This window comes from Eleutherodactylus coqui, chromosome 2, assembly GCF_035609145.1.
Source record: "Eleutherodactylus coqui strain aEleCoq1 chromosome 2, aEleCoq1.hap1, whole genome shotgun sequence".
Taxonomy (NCBI): domain Eukaryota; kingdom Metazoa; phylum Chordata; class Amphibia; order Anura; family Eleutherodactylidae; genus Eleutherodactylus; species Eleutherodactylus coqui.
The window spans coordinates 245,241,844-245,262,528 of record NC_089838.1 but is presented as its reverse complement, the minus strand read 5'-3'; the positions used below and the strand labels follow the sequence as shown (position 1 = coordinate 245,262,528).

The 20,685-nt window shown below is 39.3% G+C and overlaps 2 protein-coding genes across 6 annotated transcripts in view; both read left to right on the top strand.

Annotated features, from left to right (window-relative positions):
• The window catches only part of CEMIP (cell migration inducing hyaluronidase 1), a 141,850-nt gene that overhangs the window by 1,901 nt on the left and 119,264 nt on the right, over positions 1–20,685 (top strand). The window lies entirely within an intron of this gene.
• The window catches only part of LOC136612430 (inactive cell surface hyaluronidase CEMIP2-like), a 126,804-nt gene that overhangs the window by 77,823 nt on the left and 28,296 nt on the right, over positions 1–20,685 (top strand). For all 3 annotated transcript variants that reach the window (XM_066592777.1, XM_066592778.1, XM_066592779.1), the window contains 13 exons: positions 2,102–2,271; positions 3,069–3,257; positions 3,819–3,988; positions 4,297–4,506; positions 4,979–5,184; positions 5,344–5,413; positions 5,591–5,719; positions 5,805–5,890; positions 6,287–6,418; positions 7,437–7,472; positions 8,338–8,490; positions 11,126–11,303; positions 17,049–17,264. In XM_066592777.1, coding sequence (XP_066448874.1) covers positions 2,102–2,271; positions 3,069–3,257; positions 3,819–3,988; positions 4,297–4,506; positions 4,979–5,184; positions 5,344–5,413; positions 5,591–5,719; positions 5,805–5,890; positions 6,287–6,418; positions 7,437–7,472; positions 8,338–8,490; positions 11,126–11,303; positions 17,049–17,264 — 1,945 coding nt within the window. The remainder of the gene's footprint in view (positions 1–2,101; positions 2,272–3,068; positions 3,258–3,818; positions 3,989–4,296; positions 4,507–4,978; positions 5,185–5,343; positions 5,414–5,590; positions 5,720–5,804; positions 5,891–6,286; positions 6,419–7,436; positions 7,473–8,337; positions 8,491–11,125; positions 11,304–17,048; positions 17,265–20,685) is intronic.

Below are 20,685 nucleotides of genomic sequence, written 5' to 3'. Positions count from 1 at the left end.
ATGACTGTTACCTAACTTCAATAAATGCATGCCACCTGAAGTGTCTATGTACCATTTCATGACTTGTCAACAGGCTTAATGCACATGAACATGTTCTTCCTATCTCTGTCAATGATAGGTCACTTATGGCCACCAATGAATGTGGAACTACAAGTTTAAGCACGCTGGGGTTTGTAGCTTCACAACAACCGGAGATGAGCTAGTTGACTAAATTACATTGAAATTAATGGAGATGTTAACATAAATGTGACTCAGTTTTTTTTGTACATATGACAGAAGAGAAAAACAGATAAAAATCAGTATGAACAGGGCTTTGCACATACATTTCGTTAGAAAAGAACCAATTTCTACAGGGTAAATGCCTGCGGTTGCCAGACTGCTATACAACAATTTTGATTAATATTAGTCTGTGTAGTTAGAAATGTGTATGGATAAAAGCAGAGTTTACACGCGATGACAATTGGCCAAATAATTGCTTAATAAAAGAATGAGTTCAAATGATAGTTTTTCAGTGTAAAAATGGCCTCTGACTGGGTGGCAAGCAATAAGTCAAAAGCCGTTATGTTTCAGCTCACCTAAAAAATAGTCGTTGTTTGATCAAAAGTCATGTGGTGTAAAGTCACAGTCATTCGTATTTGAATAACTTGTGAACAAATTTGCACAGAGATTCCCGCTATGACTGACATCTTGGCAAACAGCTCATGAACAATCATCACTCTGCGTAAAAGCAAATGTACGGCTTTCCTTCATATGCTTCAATGATTTTTCCAATCGACTATCTGAACAATAGTTACTCCATGTAACCTTTAGAGTGGCTGCTTAGTTCCCTGACGAAAAAGTCATCCTGGACCATTCAGAGGGTGAAATAAAAATTAATGAATGTGTTAAATTACTCCAGCTCTCCACTTCAGAATGGATGCTGTTGGGTCACATCACCAGGTGTGCTCCTGCCCTCCCCGCTGCATTTAATAAGCTGTGCTGATGTCTAATGACTGGTGAGGAGCGATAGTCTCATGTCACAACAGCAGAGGCACAACTTGAAGCTGCTGGGCCCCCAATGTAAAATCTGTAACAGAGCCCATGCAATTATAATGCTTCTCTTATAGTAACATTATTTTCATATGCCCAAGAGAAACCTCATGAGCCCCTAAAATTCCAGGGCCTATGTGCAACCCTGCCTTCTGCACCCCCTGTAGTTATGCCCCTGCACAGCAGCATCCATCGACTCGATCATCACTCGCTGTTTACTTCAAGCCCAAACCTATACAAGAAAGGATATAGCAATTCAGTCCTAATACAGTATGTTATCCAAACTGATAGTTACTATAAATATACTGGAGACTGTATAATAAGGCCGGCTTAAGATCTTCAAAAATGCTACTTTGCTGTGGCATTTGTACTATAGTGAATACTTCAGGATGGTTAATTAGGTCTTATTAACTTGCCTTGAGTATTTATCATAATGTCTTAACATCTTTAATGAAGCTATTAATGAAAATAATAGCTTCCAGAACTGAAGCATTTGCTTAAGTGCTTGTATATCTGCTGGAAAGTCTAATAGCTGGTCTAGAAGTTGTAGGATCAGGGGAGTCTACCATGGACAGCTCCTGGGCTGCTGATAAGATATCAGGAATAGGATACTCTAAACACCAAGTTACCTGGATATCATTCCTGTGTAAGAAAAATGACAGCGATGTGAGGAATGTAAGAAGGGAGTCAAAGTATATACTAGTCTACAATAATACCTGCAGCGGGTCTATCCACTCTGCCAGCACTTGCATCCCACTTCTTCTTATCACACAATTACATACTAATGTACTTCGCTATAAATATTTACTTAGCATTAGATGAATTACAGGGTCCAGTGGATCAGAAACATGCAGGGAATTCCATGATAGTCTACCGCTCTGACAGGCTAGTCCTATAGAGGATTTCATAGGCAATTATGCAGTTTATGCAATATGCAGTATAAGCTGTTGGTGCAAGTCAATGGAGATGTCTAATATTGCAATCTTAATCTATATGAACTTATTCTATAATAACAATATTAACATTTTTTATAATGGATTGTTCATTGGGGATTTTTTTTGTCTTTCTTCAGACAGCCATGGGCATTGGTCAGTATCCTAGGGGAAGGAGTATTAAAAGTAAGTGAGGAGAAAAAGCAATATGAGAGCAATGGGACAACTGGACTAGCAATTGCAACAAGAGAATTTCAGACTTATGGAGGACTACATTTTACAGTTACTGCCTACAGTGGTTGGATGAAAGGTAACAACGTATACATTATACTGTCACAAAGAGTACAAAGCCATAAATATGTAATATTGATACATATATACCAATGTTTAATATTCTTCTTGGTAGAGGCTGCACAGGGTATAAACAAGGCTCAGGAAAAAAGTGCTTTATTAGGAAACCAAACACTAGAACAAGGGGGCACAATCTGAGATTAGTTGTGGGAGAACAGAAGCAATGCTAGGAAATACTACTTTATTGAAAGAGTAGTAGATGCTTGGAACAGACTTCAGGCAGATGTGGTTAGAAAATCAATAGTGAATGTGAGCTGCCAGGGATAATCATAGATCTATCATTAGAAAGAAACAACATGGATATAACATAAAGGCAGCCTGGATGGACCAGTGGGTGGGGATGGGGGAGGCCTTTGTGCAATCACTTTTCTCTGTTTTCTACATTTCTATGTAACACAGCCTCAAACTTTCTTTAATGTCACAAGCTAATATTTTTTTTTTTATATTTGTTCTTGGTAAAGTCCTTTAAAATAAGCATTATATAATTATATTTGAGGATAGATGGATGGATGGATAGTGGACAAGTTTCACACGTTTGCAATAATTGTAGCACCTCAATGTGTGTTCATCATGTCTATATATTGGTGACAATACTGTTGTTGGCACAATCCAAGACAATAATAAGATATAGGTCCCCTAAGCAACTTCAACATCACAGTCATTTTCTCTGTGTTGAAGTCATTCTCATGTACAGTGGCGATCCGGATGTGTGATCGAGTCATCCTGGGTTTTAACACTTGTACTTTCACCCATCAGGAGTTCCACGGAATGGGTTCCGAGTGGCAGTGTCCAGGGGCATCGTCCTAACATTAGCGGATGATGTTACAAGTTGGTTGCCTGGTAACAGGATAGTCATTGCCAGCACTGATTACTCAATGCATCAAGCTGAAGAATTCAATCTGCTTCACTGCACCGAATGTAAAAGCAATCAAGTCAAAATTGATGGTAAGAAGATACTTGGTGAAGTCTCAGTTTACTATCATTAATCATTTGAGGTAATAGGTCTTCCCAATGTTTACCTGTGAAAAATCAGCATTTTTACATATTATTTGATAGAATTACTACTAGATAGAATATTCCGGAATCATGAACTCACATACATACAGACAAGACTTGGCAATACATACCTTATATATGATCCCGGGCAAATGCAAAGAGTCTCCAATAGTAAAATTGAGGAGTTGTGTAATTTATATTAAAGCGGTCCCCAATGAGTAGAAAAATATGGTGTCCCTGAGCTCCATTTTTTTAGGTCTTAAGCTGTGTTTGTTTAATTGCAGACCATGTTTTATATTTGGGCTTTTTTGCTATGTAAAGAAATGCTGCGTAACACCTGCAGCCATAAGTCATTATCCCTGTGAGCCAATAGCTAGTACAATATTACATGTGCACATAGTGTGCTCTGTTAAGCTTTATTCACTTTCTTTTTGAGAAGTTATAGGGATCAAATAAAGTAACAGTGAGTGGTTTCTTACTTACAAAACAGATATGAAATCTGTTCTCCAGGCTCCCCCTTGTATCTGCATGTTGGAGAAGTCATTGATGGAATTGATATGAGAGCAGAGGTTGGACTTCTTACAAGGAATATTGTTATCAAAGGAGAAATGGAAACCTCTTGTTATGGTGATAACCATTGCCAGTTCTTCAATTATGACACGTTTGGGGGCCAAATTAAGGTAAAATATCTGCATGCTCTCTCTGTGAATCATAGTATAAATTGAACCAGTTGCTTCAATGTCAAGAGTTTTGACACCGACATAAATGAAGTTCATCAAATCACAGTAAAATAGATTACACCTTAGAATTGTCTTATTACAATTCGTATACTCAAATCCTGCAATGTCTATTGTAGTTAGATTCTCTACAAACAGCTATATGTAATCATGTTTGTTTTTTATTTTAATTGTTGTTTGTGAGTCATTTGTTGAATCTTTATTATACATTTTACTATGTAAAACAAATTTTTTGTCCTTTTTTCCTGTAGATCCAAAGGCATTTTACTTCAGTTCACCTGTCAGGGGTAGAACTCACCAACATGGGGCAACAGATATTAGGAAGTTACCCGGTGCATTTTCATATGGCCGGCACCGTGGATGAAGAAGGTGGATACAAACCCCCAACCTACATTGATAATCTTGCCATCCATCACTGCTTTTCCAGATGTGTTGCGATTCATGGAACTCATGGTCTTTTGGTATGCCCTCTAATTGTTTTTCTGATACTTCTATTAATTTGCAATATCAGACATTGCTATCTAATTTCAACTGTTTCCTGTTCATCTGAATATTTAAAATTTCTGTCAATCACACCTATTCATAGGTAATGACTATTATTGACTACCATGACTGACTTTTCATGATCAGCGTGTAAAATTTATATAGTAATGGTATGGGGGTCTCTAAGGGTCCTTTTACATGGCAAGCTAAATTGAAACACGCATGCCACCAACAGTGACGTAGCAATCGTATATCATTCACGTGACATGCATTTACACTGAAGAATAATTGGATAGTTTCGCTCATTCATTCAAACATAACCACAACTCTAGTCAACCTTTCTGCCACTGCTTTCTACCAGACCATACTTCGCACGTTAATTGTGCTATGTAAAAGGCCTCTTACTTTGAGGTGATTTTTCAATGCCTTTCTATTCTTCTGTACTTCCAGATAAGAGATACAATAGGCTATGACACACTGGGTCATTGCTTCTTTCTAGAAGATGGCGTGGAGCAAAAGAACACTTTCTATCATAATCTTGGATTGGTCACGAAGGCGGGCACTATCCTGCCTACTGATCGCAATGAGGCTATGTGTCTGGCAATGCGGGAGCATGTCTACGGAGATTATATCCCTGTACCCAGTGCAGATTGCATGTAAGTTGTGAAGAATTTATTAGTCTTTTATGTTGCTTTAATTTGAGGTCATTGATATTTATATATCATTTAATCAGTAAGAACAAAATGAGAATATCAGGCTGCATACAGGCCATCGCATGCGGACTATTATGTAATCATATTTATTACTATTCATAGGGCTGTCAGTACATTTTGGATTTCAAACCCTAATAACAACTTGATTGGAAACGCTGCAGGTGGAGCTCAGGTGAGTAAAGGCGAACTCGCAGAATAAATGAAGTCAGTAAGATAAACCAAGAATGGTACATTATAATCGCATATGAAGAGTTCCAAGTTATATAAAAGTGATTCATTGCAGTCATGCTCATACTTTCATGGTTCTGGCATATATGTTTGTAGAATCTTTATCTATTGGCTTCTCCAGGATGTTGGTATATGGTTCATATTCCATCGAATACCATCTGGTCTTTCAGAGGGCTTGTATCCAGAAGGGCATTCAGAGTTTACTCCCCTGGGAATATTCCTCAACAACAGAGTGCATTCCAACTTTAAGGTAAGTCTACAGATAGTATATCTTAGTATACAGTTCATTTCTAAATATCATTTAACTTTAGTCATGAGTCATTTCCTTTCTTTAGGCTGGTTTATTTATTGGGAAAGGTGTAAAGACAACAGTGGCAAGTGCAGAAAACCCTAGGGAATATCTGACAATAGACAACGCTCGGTGAGAATTCAGCTATTACATTCCAAATAGTCTTTGTTTAATATCACTGTAGAATCCTAAGAGATATTTGTCCACGGGATTGAAGTATTTGTCAGATATTTATCATAAGTAGATTTAAAATATGTATAAAGTTCAAAATTATTTATAAGTCTGAGATACAGATTTATCAAAATTTAGCCCACACTTGATAACAGTTTGTCTTATCTTAACACATCAAAAGTTATTGGAAAGGCAAGAATGTTTTGTGCTACAGTTTATTTAATGTGATCAGTGTCAAGTTAAACTTTGCTACATCCGTACTACTGATGGAACACCAGGCTTGAGATAACAAGCCTACTGATATCCATAGTCTCTTCCCCTGTGCATCAAGCTAAATCTGTGTCATTTGCCTTTTAGCTTCCGTCCTCATGAGGATTCAGACCCAGCCAAGCCTCGAGCTCCTGCTCTCATTGATAGACTCATAGCCTTCAAGAACAATGATCACGGTGCATGGGCCAGGGGTGGTGACATCATCTTCCGGAACTCAGGGTAAGTTATGTATTAGCAGTCCTCCGAACTGAAATCAACATAATGAGAAAGATTTTAACATTGTATTACAAAAAAATACATGGAAGCTTTAATGATAGAAACTAATCAAGATATGGAATTTCCAAATGATGTATTCAATCTGATTTCTGTACTCTACACCACTCACCAGACTAGTATTTATAAATCTCCACCATTAATTTAGGCATATACTAATTAATTAATTATTACTACTAAATACTATGATAAGGTATACTTGCTAAATGGATGAAAATTATTAAAAGTTGATGAGGAACAACATTATTATTAAGACAACCATTGTAAGGAACAATATGTAGCATAGCTGCCTTTTTTGTTAAAAGAGTTGTCCCACTTCTCGTCTCCTTTGCTTGCAGGAAGCACACAGCTCCATACGTTCCAAGTGTCTTGGGTTCGTACTGCAGACTGAGTTCCATTCACTTCACTAGCATTCAGCCTGCAGTATCAACCCAGGCCACTGCGCAATGTATGGAGCTGTGTGCTTCCTGAAGCAAAAGGTCTAGAAGTGAGACAACTTCTTTTAGTACCGCATAGAATTTTGGCAAAATGATATACATTGAAAATGTTAAGCATTTTTATTTGTCCACATTGTCAAATTCCAATAGATAGTAAACTAAAAATTCGGTCTTCTGTTTTAGATTTTTTTTCAGTCAATGATGACTTTTAATCTGAAGTTTTTAACATGAATGGCTAACTAGAATTTATAATAGATTATTGTTGTCCTCTCTGGGGTGGTGGTTTCATTGCACATTTGCAGTTGTTTGTCTGGGCATTGGTGGAAAATTTCTTAGTGGCAAAACTAAAGTTATAATAAGACCAATCAGTTATCGTGTTCGCACATTTCCAGGACAAAGTACAAGTCTAATTATAATCAAGCCTTACTTTCAACCTTTAAGTCTTCAACTCATCAACCCAACACACAGATAGCATATTTGTCATTTAATTTTCTTGCTCTAATGTTATGACCGTTCTACTCTTCTAGGTTTTCAGACAATGGAATTGGACTTACACTAGCCAGGTAATAATTAATTTATTATGGGTGTGTTTGTTTTCTAGGAGATGTAACAGATATAGGAAAGTTATGTTGTGTTTCTCCCGTACTCGTCACAGAGCTGTTAAGTTATCACTTTTATGCCTTATGCTCATTTTCCTAAAGGGGTTTTCCCACAACATAAAATTGGCTCACATCCACTTTGTCCTTCCTGGTTGCTGCTGACCAGGACATGTGACTGCTGTAGCCAATCACTGCCTATGGAAGGTCACTGCGGTTCCCTTTGATTGGCTGCAGCAGTCACATGTTCTGGTCAGCAGCAACCAGAAAGAACAGAGTGGTTGTGAAGCAATTTCAAGTATTTGGAAAACCCCCTTAATCTAATTCTGCCACCTAGAACTTGCAAAACACTAAAGTGTTTTCTCAAGGAAATGACCACTTTACTCTTTACATGTATGCCACTCCCCTCTCATTCTGTCACTTCACACATCTGGGAGATGCATCTACCCTCCTGTTCCAACTACCATGACTTGAACATACAGCTGAGTGCGGTCCGCTCCAGGCCATGAATCATCAAATGTATGCACATCTTGTACTAGGCTTCTTTTTCCTGTAGTTAAGCCTTCTCCCTTCTCCGTAATACCTGGCAATAAACCAGTCATCTTCACACCTCATAATTAAATTCCTAGAAATGTAATGTTTGGAAGGGAGACTTGGGATTCCTTTGGTAGTATTGCAATGTCTATAATCATTTTATGGAGCGTTGTCAGTTTTGCTAATTTTTGCTCAGAGTCATATATTTTTTTCTTGCAATAAAATGAGTGGCTACATGTAAGCGTGCGTACTGTTTGCTTTATAATTATTGCCTTATGGATATATATTTCATTTTCAGCGATGGAACATTCCCAACAGATGAAGGTTCAAGTCTGGAGATAACAGATTCCATCTTTGTAGGGGAAAGTGACAATGTGGGCTCATATGGTGGACAGAATAGCTACTGGGGACGTGGAGGGTCGGGTGAACAGAGGTCACTGCCACGAAACAAGTAGGTTTTATTAATGAAATTAGCACCGGAAATAATAATTAAATTGCAATTTACATTCATAATCTAGGGCTACGCAGACTTAAAGGGGTTGTCTCGTGAAATCAAGTGGGGTTCAGCACTTCTGTATGGCCATATTAATGCACTTTGTAATATACATCGTGCATTAATTATGAGCCATACAGAAGTTATTCACTTACCTGCTCTGTTGCTAGCGTCCCCGTCGCCATGGATCCGTCTAAATTCGCTGTCTTCTGGCGTTTTTAGACACGCTTGCGCAGTCCGGTCTTCTCCCTGGTGAATGGGGCCGCTCGTGCCGGAGAGCTGGTCCTCGTAGCTCCGCCCCGTCACGTGTGCCGATTCCAGCCAATCAGGAGGCTGGAATCGGCAATGGACCGCACAGAGCCCACGGTGCACCATGGGAGAAGACCCGCGGTGCATCGTGGGTGAAGATCCCGGCGGCCATCTTGGTAAAGGAAGAAAGAAGTCGCCGCAGTGCGGGGATTCGGGTAAGTAATAAACTTTTTTTTTTTTTTAACCCATCCCTTGGGTTTGTCTCGCGCCGAACGGGGGGCCTATTGAATAAAAAAAAAACCTGTTTCGGCGTGAGACAACCCCTTTAATGGTAGTAAATGGGGTATAAACGCCTTTAATGGGAAAACCTATTTAACCCCTTAATGCCACAAGACGTAAGTTTACCTCCAGGGCACATGGTACTTAATGCAACAATATGTAAACTTGGATGTTGAATGTGTCCTTTGGATGTTAAGGGCTAAGAAGCTCAGCCCCTGCGATCTCCAGCAAGAACCAACAGCAACATCAGGGATCAGTGAGAACACCAATTCCAGATGTTAAACTCTTACATGCTTTGACCAATGCAGATCACAGCATGTAAAGGGTTCACAGAGGTAGCGCACTCCCTCTGTGACATCATTGGCCTCCCACTATGTAACGTCTAGGGCGATGGGTTGCCATGGCAACCAGATGCCAGATAATGGCCTGTGATCACTACTGTAAGCGATAATGCTTATAAAAATAATTAAAACAAAAATAACACGGAAGAACAAATTGTAACAGGAAAAACCCTTTTTTTTGTGTACTTTCCCCCTCTTTGAAAAAAAGGACAACAAAAACCACATTTTAAGTGTCATTGTATCCATAGCAATCTGTACAATAAATTGAACACCTTATTTATCCTGCAGAGCAAAAACGGTTTAAAAAGTCTAAAAAATGGAGCCAAGATGCTTATTATATTCATTTCGCTTCTCAAAAAAACACAATAAAAGTGATCAAAAAAGTTGTAAGCAACACAATGTGATACCAATAAAAACTATAGCTCCTTACACAAAAAAGCCCTCAAAGAGCTTCATCCATTAAAAAGATTATATAACTTTGAATGCAGCGATGCAAAAAAATAATTATTTCCAAAAAAGTATTTTTATTGTGCAAAAGTTTAAAAACATAAAAAATATCCAATTTTGGTATCATCGTAATCGTACCAACCTGTAGAGAAAAAGTATCATGTCATTTATTCTGTATGATTAAAGAGGTTTTCCAGGCAGCGCTGGCTGTCAGTGCTGGCCTGCATCGGAGCGGAAACAACTGCTGCGACCCCTGTGTTGTGACCCCTGCTTGTAAGTGCAGCCACAGCTCTCATTGAAAGGAAGCACCGACTACTACACAGGCTGGAGCAGTGGCTTCTGCTCCGACCCTGATGCAGCCTGTCACTGGCAGCTGGCACTGCCTGAAAAATCCCTTTAATGCTGTAAAAAAAAAAAAACAATTGCGGAATTGAAGTGTTTTTTTCTTCCTATCATCCAAAAAACATGAATAAAAGCTTTATAATGCATTATATGTGCCCAAAACTGAAACCACTTTAAACTGCAGTTTATCATGCAAAAAACGAGCCCTCATATGGCCATGTCAACAGAAAAATAAAAAAAGGTTATCGCTTTTGAAAAACCATTGCATCCTTAGGGCCAAAATGTCCATGTCCTTAAGGGTTTAAAGGATTTTCCACGCAAATACTAATAATGAGCTGTCCTCTGGATAGGTCATCAATAGTTGATCATCTGGGGTCCATTGTTCGAGACCCTGGCAGATCAGCTGATCGGGTACCAAGTGTCAGCACCACAATACACAAAAGTCCAAGCAGAAGCAGTTGACTCCAACCCCTTTCTAGTGTCCGGCGCTTGTAAATGCAAGTGCAACTCTCATTAAAGTCAATGGGAGCTGCATGGGTCAGAACTAACTGCTTTCTCTCTGACCCCTGTGTATTGCGGAGCTGACAGCAGGCACCAAATCAGCTGATCATCTGGGATCCCAAGCAGCAGACCTCAGATGATCAACTATTAATGACCTATCCTGAGGGTAGGTCATCAATAGTATTTCTCTGGAAACTCCTTTTAGTAAATTCTACTATTATGTCTTTTAAATTTTTATACTACTATTTTCCATTTAGATTCCATGATTCATGTTACTTTATTATAGGGTTCAGATTGTAAGGGATACAATACAAAGTAAGGACATTGCATTTCATAGGACAACAATTAAACTAAGATTTGTCCTGTCTACAAAAAATATTGCTTGCCTGCATGATGCCTGAGTAAACAATGGTCACTTTTGTTATTTTTCTTAGGACATTTCCAATTCGTGGATTTCAGATATATGATGGGCCAGTCCGACTTCTCAAATGCACATTCAAAAAATTTGTCCCAACTGCAGAACGACCTTCCAGTGCAATTGGATTTTCATTGAAGAATTCCTGGCAAATCACACCTCAAAATAACATTTCTCTGATCAAGATGGAGAAAAGTGTAAGTAAAGTGTGACTATAATGTCAGGGAAGAAAGGGATAATACTATGGAATTCATATTTGATCGATTAATATAGGAAGTTGTTTTCAGTCGAGTCTCTAGGTTTCTGTAGACCGGAACCAAGCAGTCACCAGAGAGATAACATGCTGAGTGAGGAATCTATGGCTTTTGCTGAGATCCAGTCTGTTATCTATTTGCGTTGGCAGCTCAACTCTCCTAGAAATGTATTTGGTAGCTGTGTGTGTCTTGCAGGTTGCCCTGACCTTTTTCCCTTAGCTTGTTTTCAGCTGAGTTGATATGCTGTTCGTTATCCATCATAAAACAGAGGTATTGTTTGAACCGGTTCAGGACTACACCCTGAAATGCCAAACCCGCTGGGTCTTGTAGAAAAAAGACATTAAGTGGAATGATGATTAACAAAACGGTGCCAGAGAAGATGTCTCTGAAGAAGCAGCCATCATGGATTGAGTCTTGTTAGACATGCTCCAGCTAGCTATCAAAGAGTTAAGAGCCATAAATCTGCATGCAAACATAAATCTCAGCTATTCAGAGTTAATGTCTGTGTGGGCAGAAAGCTTTGTCCACATTTCCCCACCTTAACCAAATGACCCGAATACTATTGCAAGATGCTGACATGGGATTAGTTTCTCCACGTAGACAGCACACAAATCTCTCACTACGAGGATTGAGCAGCAATTAATGTGGAAAGAAGAATCAGAAAATGCATATTATTCTATGCTCATGTGCCAAAAAGTTCAGAATGAAACATGTTAACTTTTTAATTTCCTTTGCATTGTAATATGCTGGCAGCTATTGGAGACTCAGTGTCACTAAAATTTACTGGAAGTGTCACTTATACTGTACCCTTATGCATTACTAAGCCTTGTATTGTGTGCCAGTGGCACTAGTTCTGCCATAGGACATTATTGGGATATTGCATTTATCTACACTGCCAGTACAGACCAAATAAATAAAAGTTCTACTCCAGTCAAATCTAAGAGTTCAGCTTTTACCTAGTTATGTAGCTATAGTACATATCCTCCCAAAGTTGCCTAATCATTGTTACTCCAGAGAGTTGCCAGCATCATCTTTTCAGTCTCCCAAACACCAATCTAAAAAGTCTTTATAGGTGATACATTTTTTTTTAGATTAAATGATTTTTATTAAAAAAATGTCATTTAAAAAAAAAAAACATCAACATCATAAACCCCCATTTCCCTCCCCTCTCAATTCTCTCATGATTTCCATTGATCAGAATAGGCCAGGTTAGTAAAAGAAGTTGGTGTTGAAATCCATGTCTATCTCCTCCACTGTAAAGCAACTGTTCACAGAATGAACATGTAGGCTTTGAATCTCCTGTATATATTCCTTCTGGCCATATCATTTTGAAAGGACAGTCTTTAAAATTCTGAGGGAGGTTCAGAGATGTTTCTCATCTTGTCCATCACTTTTACCATTTAATTACATCACAGAATAGTGTGACAGATTAAGAGCTGAGAGGGGTATCATCACTCCTTAAGGAGAGCACCTAGATGATACCCCTAACGACCCATGTCATAGGACTCTCGATAGCCAAGCCAGGATCCTACTGCACACTGAAGAGGTGCACAACCCCCAAAACATCTGTCTGTGTATGGATTCTGGCTTGGATCTCAATTCCCAATCATTGTTACATTGGCATGTATAAAAAGTTGGATATTGATTTGAAGGAATGCTGCCATCCAACAGGTGGCGCTGCAGAGGTATTGTTCCATCTTCATATCCTTCCCCAGCTTATTCAATTTGAAGTTAACTATATTGATATCAACTCAATTGAACATTGCCTAACAAGTTCTAAGGAGTCAGACCAGGGGCCCTCAACCACTTCATCCATATCCTCTCATATTTATATCCTGTTTTACATTTAAGATATATCCCTTTCTCCCTACGGTAGAAGACGTTTGACTTTAGTTTTAAATTCCATATGCATGGGGGTCGCTTCATTTAACCAAAGTTGAGCTATCAATTTCCTTGCAATGTATAGGAGCTGTGCTATTGTTATCTGTTCTTCCAGTGGCAGATCAGTAACATAGCCAAGTATACACACTAATAGAGTAAAGTACAAATCAACCCTGTATACAGTATTAATTAGTAAATTTACTTCTGTCCAATATCTGTTGAACTTTGGACCACCACATCATATGTATTAAACCTGTGGCTTGGTTCTTACAACATGTACACAACAATCCCCTGTAGTGACAATAGTCACTGGCAGAGCTGATCTGGGTCTGCTAGGACCCTGCAGCTCTACTGTGACATAGGGCACCCGGTTGTCACGTGATTGCTGGACCGAATAGCGGAAATAATACTTTCCCTTTTTCTCTTTAGTACATAGCATTTATTGAGCGCTATGTAAGCGCTTGGAAAGAAAAAGGCAGAAGCGGTTAAAAAGCACTTCTCCCTTCTGCTCCAGGTCCTCTGCTGTGTCTGGCAGTTGAGGACCTGACCTGTTGCTGCTTGATTTCAAGAGCAGAAGCTCTAATCCCATGCCATATAATTACCGAACTTAGTCCTTTAGGGGTTAAGTATCTCTGCAAATGACCGTTTAGCAATGATATGGTAGCCATTCAGTGTAATACAAAATGCACTTTTCATATTTGAGGCCTGTAAGATATATATATATATATATATATTATTTATATATATATATATATATATTTATATATATAATGATTTAATCATTCTCAGTATATAATTATAATTAACCTGACTACAAACAGTAGAGGAAATGTAATAAAATACAAATGTATAAATGGGAACATCGCCTCACAGTATGTATTAGTAGAGTACATACATGGTGCTCCACATTTATTTGCTTCCACTGCTCTCATAAACATTTTGATGATGTATTTACTAATTCCATTGCTTTCATATAGTGTAAAAATGTTTTACAGGCTGCTTGGTGATCGGCTCTGGGGGTCATTTACATTGTCAGATCACCCAGACCACTCTGTCGGCATGATTTTAGATGTAGCACCCATCCATTTATCCAGTTTGTGTAAAGTCTGGGCTTTTGGGCAAGTACCATTCCAGTTGGTTGTGTCATTTTGCTCATCACAGTGAACGGCATGTACAATTCCCGAAATAGAAATGGTTATCTGTCTTGTTTCTTATTATTTCTAATCATTCTGCCACTCTGGCGTGTAATAAACAAGATGATTTATTCTGTAAGCTCAGAGCTGAGGGAAGGATTGTGTAATATGATCACTGAGTTCCTGTTCAAGCATCAGCTGAGTTATGCCATGATACAGACAGTTGGATCTCATTTAGTACATACCGGTAGTAGCATTGCTAGTGTCACTAGTGTCTTGTATATGCTTTTAGCATGGTATTTCTTTTCTCAGTTTGTTATTCCTGTAGACAACTTGTTTTTTCCAATCTGCAAAAGCATTTACTGATATTGATCTCATCTTGTGTCGTAGAAACCATTGTCATATGAAAGGTAGTAGCCCAGAATTAACATCTGGAATCACAGGCTTTAAAGGGATTGTCCAGTTGTAAACTATTGATGGTCTAATCTCAGGATTCATTTTCTGGTATATTACGGCTGGTTCACTCTGCGTTGAAGCTCTTTCCAGAGTGGCCTGGGTTTATTTCTCAGGTTGAGTTCTTTTGAAATGAATGGGATTCAGGCTATATTACTAACACTCGGGTCGTGGCACAATATACAGAGCCGGCTGCTTCCTGTAGCAAAACAGCTAGAAATGAGACAACCCCTTTATATCCCCTCCCCTGGATTTTCTGTGAGGACATTCCACATGGAAAAACTTTAGTATTTGCACTTCTTGTGGCTGTGTACTCTTAGGGTGTGTCCAGAAGGGGGCAGAATTCCTCGCGGAATGTCTGCAGCGGACATTCCGCACCACAAAATCTGAATCAAACACCACAGCATTTGGTGTGGATATGGCCACAGAATTTGGTGCAGAATTCACCTCCTTATTTGAAGAAGTGGAATCCAAACTGAATATCCAGTGCTTAATTGACAGTCTGCATATTTAAATTCCGCACCGTGTATCCATTTCTGCAGCAGATTTTTTTCCACAGCATGAGAACGAGATTTTTTAAAATCTCATTCGCTTTGCTGCTACTGTAAATGCCGCAGATTGTCCGGAAGGTCCAGATGGAAAATCTGCAACAAATTCCGTCCCATTTGAACATATCCTTAGGAAATGGTGCGAATTTTACACATCGGAAAATTCACACCAAAATCCGCATCAATTCCACATAGAGATGAGCGAGTATACTCGCTAAGGCACATTACTCAAGCGAGTAGTGCCTTAGCCGAGTATCTCCCCGCTCGTCTCTAAAGATTCAGGGGCCGGCGGGGGGCGGGGAGCGGTGGTGGAGAGCGGGGAGGAACGGAGGGGAGATCTCTCTTTCCCTCTCTCCCCCCCGCTCCCCGACGCAACTCACCTGTCACTGGCGCCGGCCCCCGAATCTTTAGAGACGATCTGGGAGATACTCGGCTAAGGCACTACTCGCTCGAGTAATATGCCTTAGCGAGTATACTCGCTCATCTCTAATTCTACACCAAAAACCTTAACAAAATCCACACAATTGGATCTGCAACTGCTGTATTCATCTGGATGGTGCTTGCATAAATCCATGTGTTTGCTGAAGATACTTGCTGCTCCATTTAGATGCGTGGAAAATGTCAGTCACAGAAATTTCTGCAACAAATGTAACCATTTAGGCTCTATTCACAGGGAGCAGTTCAGTTGCAATAAAAACCACAGCAAAAAGTGCATTTGCAAAACTGCATGCGTTTTTTGCACATTTTACTACAAGCATAGTAAAAACACACATGGTTTCACCAATACACTTTTTGATGCAGTTTTTATTGCAACCGAACTGCCGCGTGTGAATGGAGCCTTATAAGGAGAGCCCTGCCTGTCCGCTGCTCACAGTGGTGATTTCTTCTGATTCAAGTAGCTGTCAGCTTTGCCAGTTCACATGTTTTGGTGATAGAACTCAAATGTAACAAAGTAATACATTTTAAGTAAGGTAAAGTAAACACATCTAGTCTTGGGGATTTCCTCTCCTTTCTCCCATTTAGTATGTCTGATGTTCTCTCTGTTTGATCTGACAAAGTACACAGACATTTACTGTGTTATCAGATGTTACCTTATGTACCAGAGCCGCTCACATGATTTTCTTTCTGCTTTATATACTGGAATATGCTGGATTGTACTGGACAGCTCAGAAGTAAATCCAGATGCAGTAATAGATTCTCACTTTCTTGGCAGCCGCTTTGCTTACAAGTGTCTATGTTATGTACAATGAAAAAAAAGGAATGGGCCTTATTTAGTCATAGATGGCAAGAATGTGTTACGTGGTTTATATAAAGGCTGAGGACAAGCACCGAGTGATCTGATGTACAGAACATCTTCTTAGTTAGTTACTTTATTAATCAGCCCAAATTAGTTGTTGCATTCCTCTGGCTTTTAGAACGGATAACATGCCACATCTGCAAAACGGATGCTATTGTGAGGAATTGCCCGACTTATTTGTTGCAGATGTACTGCTATGATCTTAGCAGATGATAACTATTTCTCCTAATCCACATATTAACCACGGCACACAATGTAGATAGTTTATTAGATGTTCTCGATAGTGGAGCCTGCAAACACTTTAAATAACTTTGCCTATAAGATTATAATATGTTCTGGCACTTCTATTGTTTAACTTGTTCCCTTTCATAATCAGGTTGGCCGCAAAGTATTTTTTGGTCGCCCGGGGCAGTGGTTTGGATCTAATGACTATGATGGTGACAAGGTGTCAATATTCCATGACTTGGACGGCTCAGTCACCGGGTATCCTGATACGTTTGTTGGTCGGGGAAATAATTATCTTTTGCGCCATCCAGGATGCCTTACAGTGCCACAATGGAATGGTGTCATATGCAGCGGCAGATACGCACAGGTCGGTCCAAGATTTAACATAGGATTTTTGTGTGAAACCAGTTGTTACTGTAGATGTCTTTTAGTACTTTTTTATTATCTTCATTAGCAGTAAGCATTTACTATACAGAAGTAATTTCATATCATAAGAGCAAATTATTTGCATTGTGTCTTTTATTGTTTATGTATTTTATTCATGCCAAGTTGGTTTAATGTTTTTATGTGTAGACTGAACAATTATAGTCATTATCTTGAGATAAGGAGTCCTTCACCTTTATGACAGTAAGGCCGGTTTCAGAACGGCGTATAAAAACACTCCACGAATCCGTCTTACAGACGTGTTTTAAAAGACATTACATGCGCATGTCAACAATTTTTCATCCGTATTTGCCTCTGTATTTTTATTATGTTCTAGTGGGCAAATACTGATCCGTATTTACCCAATATAAAGCAGTACAAATAAGGAGGCAAATATGCAAAAAATAGATCATGCTGAGTTTTGAAAAATGGCTGTAAAAAATATGGATGGCCATGTGATCAGTCCTACAGATTAACATTAGCTCCATATTACGGTGCCCTTTACACAGACCTAATACAGAGCAAATATACGTTTGTCTGAAAGTGGCACAAGTCCTATGATATAGCTATGATTTTCTTAGAAAAAAAAGTGTCCCATTGGTTATTGTGGCTTTTACAGAGCTGCACTTCATTAGGAACTGACCTTCAATGAGATCACTAACCAAGTTGGACATGGAAGGAAAAATATGTCTGTTTGGGTTGTTTCATGAGTAGTGTTTTTGGAAAAACGCCACTGCAGTTTTTTATACATTTTTTTAAGCCAAAGCCAGAAGTAGATCCAGCAGGAAGGAAAAGTATAAGTCCTTCCTTTATATTCCACTTTGCTTTTGACTGCACTTCTGGCTTTGGCTCAAAAAACTTGTTACAGTTTGTGGCTGCCATCGTACCTTACCTGGCTGCGCTCTGGTTTCCAGTCAGTCTCCAAGTGCTGCCCAAAGGGCTCGCATGCACATGCCAACTGACTTTAAAGGGCCTGCAGATCAATCCTTTTCCTATCCCTGACCACCACTGTGTATATCAGACACCTTCCCCCCTATCGGTGCCATTAAAAAATCACTCATGTAAATCAATCCATTGGAATTAATGGGTTATTTTTCTGGTTGGGTTCCATCTATCTCACAATTAGAGGGAACTCGCATGGGAGAATCATTCATGTGAATGCACCCTAAGTTTAGCTGAGTGTTTGTTAGGCCTCTGTTCTTCTCACAGGTGACTGTGGTTTGTTCTGATTCCGTCATCCTGGCCCTGATTCTGCTCATCCTGATTCTTCAGCTTTCCCCAGTCCTGACCTCAGCATGTTTATGGATTCTTCTCCTGTCTTCTGCCTGCCTTGATCCCTGGCCTGTTTATACCTTACTTATGATGCTAGCCCTAACCTTAGCTAAGTTTCTTGGCTTTGTTTCTGTTCAAGCTGCATTACTGAATACACTTTTCTTCTCATGTTCAGTTACTGCATCCTGGTCAAATTGTAGTGTCACCTGCCATATACCAATATATCAGTCCTAATGGGAGGCAGAGGAGCAACATCTGTTCCCTGACAAAACTGTGGCAGCCCGCATCTATGTACTGGACAGGGGTTCCCCAATCCACTTGGTAAGGTGGACGCCGGTTGAGAATGAATGAATGGTGAGGTGGCTGCACATGTACATAACTCTCTCATTTCTTTGGGAGTTATTAAAATAGCACAGCAAGCATGCTTTACTCTTTCTGTAACACCCACTGTAGTGAATGGAGAGAGCCGAGTACATGCGCTATCTTCGTTCCAACGATCCTTTGCCTGGGTGTGGCAACTTCTCCAGACCCTGGTTCTCCACATAAGTGTCTGTCAGACATTTATGGCATATTCTGTGATTATAGCATAAATGTCTAAGTTGAAAATACCCATTTTACTTAGTAAATTAAAAAACATAGAAAATTAATGGCAAAAAAAGACCTTTTGGTCCAACTACTCTGCCCTTATATTATTTCCTTTTCAGCTCTCTCTTAGGATAGATATATACTTAGCCAGACATGCTTGAATTCATTTATTGTTGATTTTGCAACTACATCTGCTGGAACTTTGTTTCAAGCATCTACTATTCTTTCAGTAAAATAATATTTGCTGATGTTGCTTCTGTCCTCCCCCCAACTAACCTCAGATTGTGCCTCCTTGTTCTAGTGTTTAGCTTCCTGATAAAAACACTTCTCTCCGGAACCTTATTTATACATTTAACATATTTATAAGTTTAGATCATGTTCCCCTTCTCTTTTTTCCTCCAGGCTATATAAATTAAATTATTTAAGGCCGTATTTAGCCATTTGATTTTTCAGGTTGCAAGATGCACAAAGCTTGCTCGGAAACAGAACCCGTTATTTGCAATGGGTGTATATACACAGGCATTTTTTCTTTCACAGCATTTCCTATTTTTTGGGTAACATCACCCATTATATTTTCTGCATTTTTTCAAGTGCGATATTGGTCCTGGTTTCTCTGATATTGTGCTCGCCCGTGTAAATCTGGCCTCAGTCTTTCCTGATAAGTTTTGTTCTTGAGACCTTTGACTATGTTTGCAGCTGTCTTTGGACTCATTCTACTTAATCATTGACTTTCCGTAGATGAGGTCTTCAGAACTGAACACAGTATTCCACATGTGGTCTCCTCAGAGCTCTATACAGCGGGATCACAATCTCTCTCTTTCTACTGGTTATACCTCTAGCTTTATAGCCTGAGCATCCTACTTGCTTTCCCTGCTGTCTGACCTTACTGAGGCTGTCAAAAATCAGAGCCCCTAAATCCTTATCTTTTGAAGTCCTGGATAACACAGCCATTACGATACTTAGTCTGAGAATTCCTTCTCTTCAAGTGCATCATTTGGAGACCTTGAACTGCAGTTTGCATTGTTTTGACCATTTATTTACCCAGTAAGGGTGCCTACCCACTGGCATTTTTTTTCCCTGCGAAATTCGCAGCATTTTTTTTCTCCTGGGGTCTATGGGACTTGTAATGTTAAAATCGCGATCGCGCAAAATCGCAATTTACCGCGAATACTGAAATCTTTCATGTTCAAGACCCCGCCAGGAGTATCAACCCTATTGCACACTTTTCTGCCATCAGTAAACTAACAAACCTTACTCGTCGCTCCTTCTCCTACATCACTTATGAATATACTAAATACAATAGGACCCAGGACAGACGCTTGTAGTCCCCACCTGTAACTCGTTTGTGCATTTAGTGGGATTACATGTTTGTCATTACCATAATTCCCAATATAGAATTCAACACATGTATAAATAACACAATTTAATGCAGCACTTTTTCATCATTGCTATTTATATATCCCAAACCATTCCATCAAACATTGCCTTATTAGAAACGTCTCATGCAC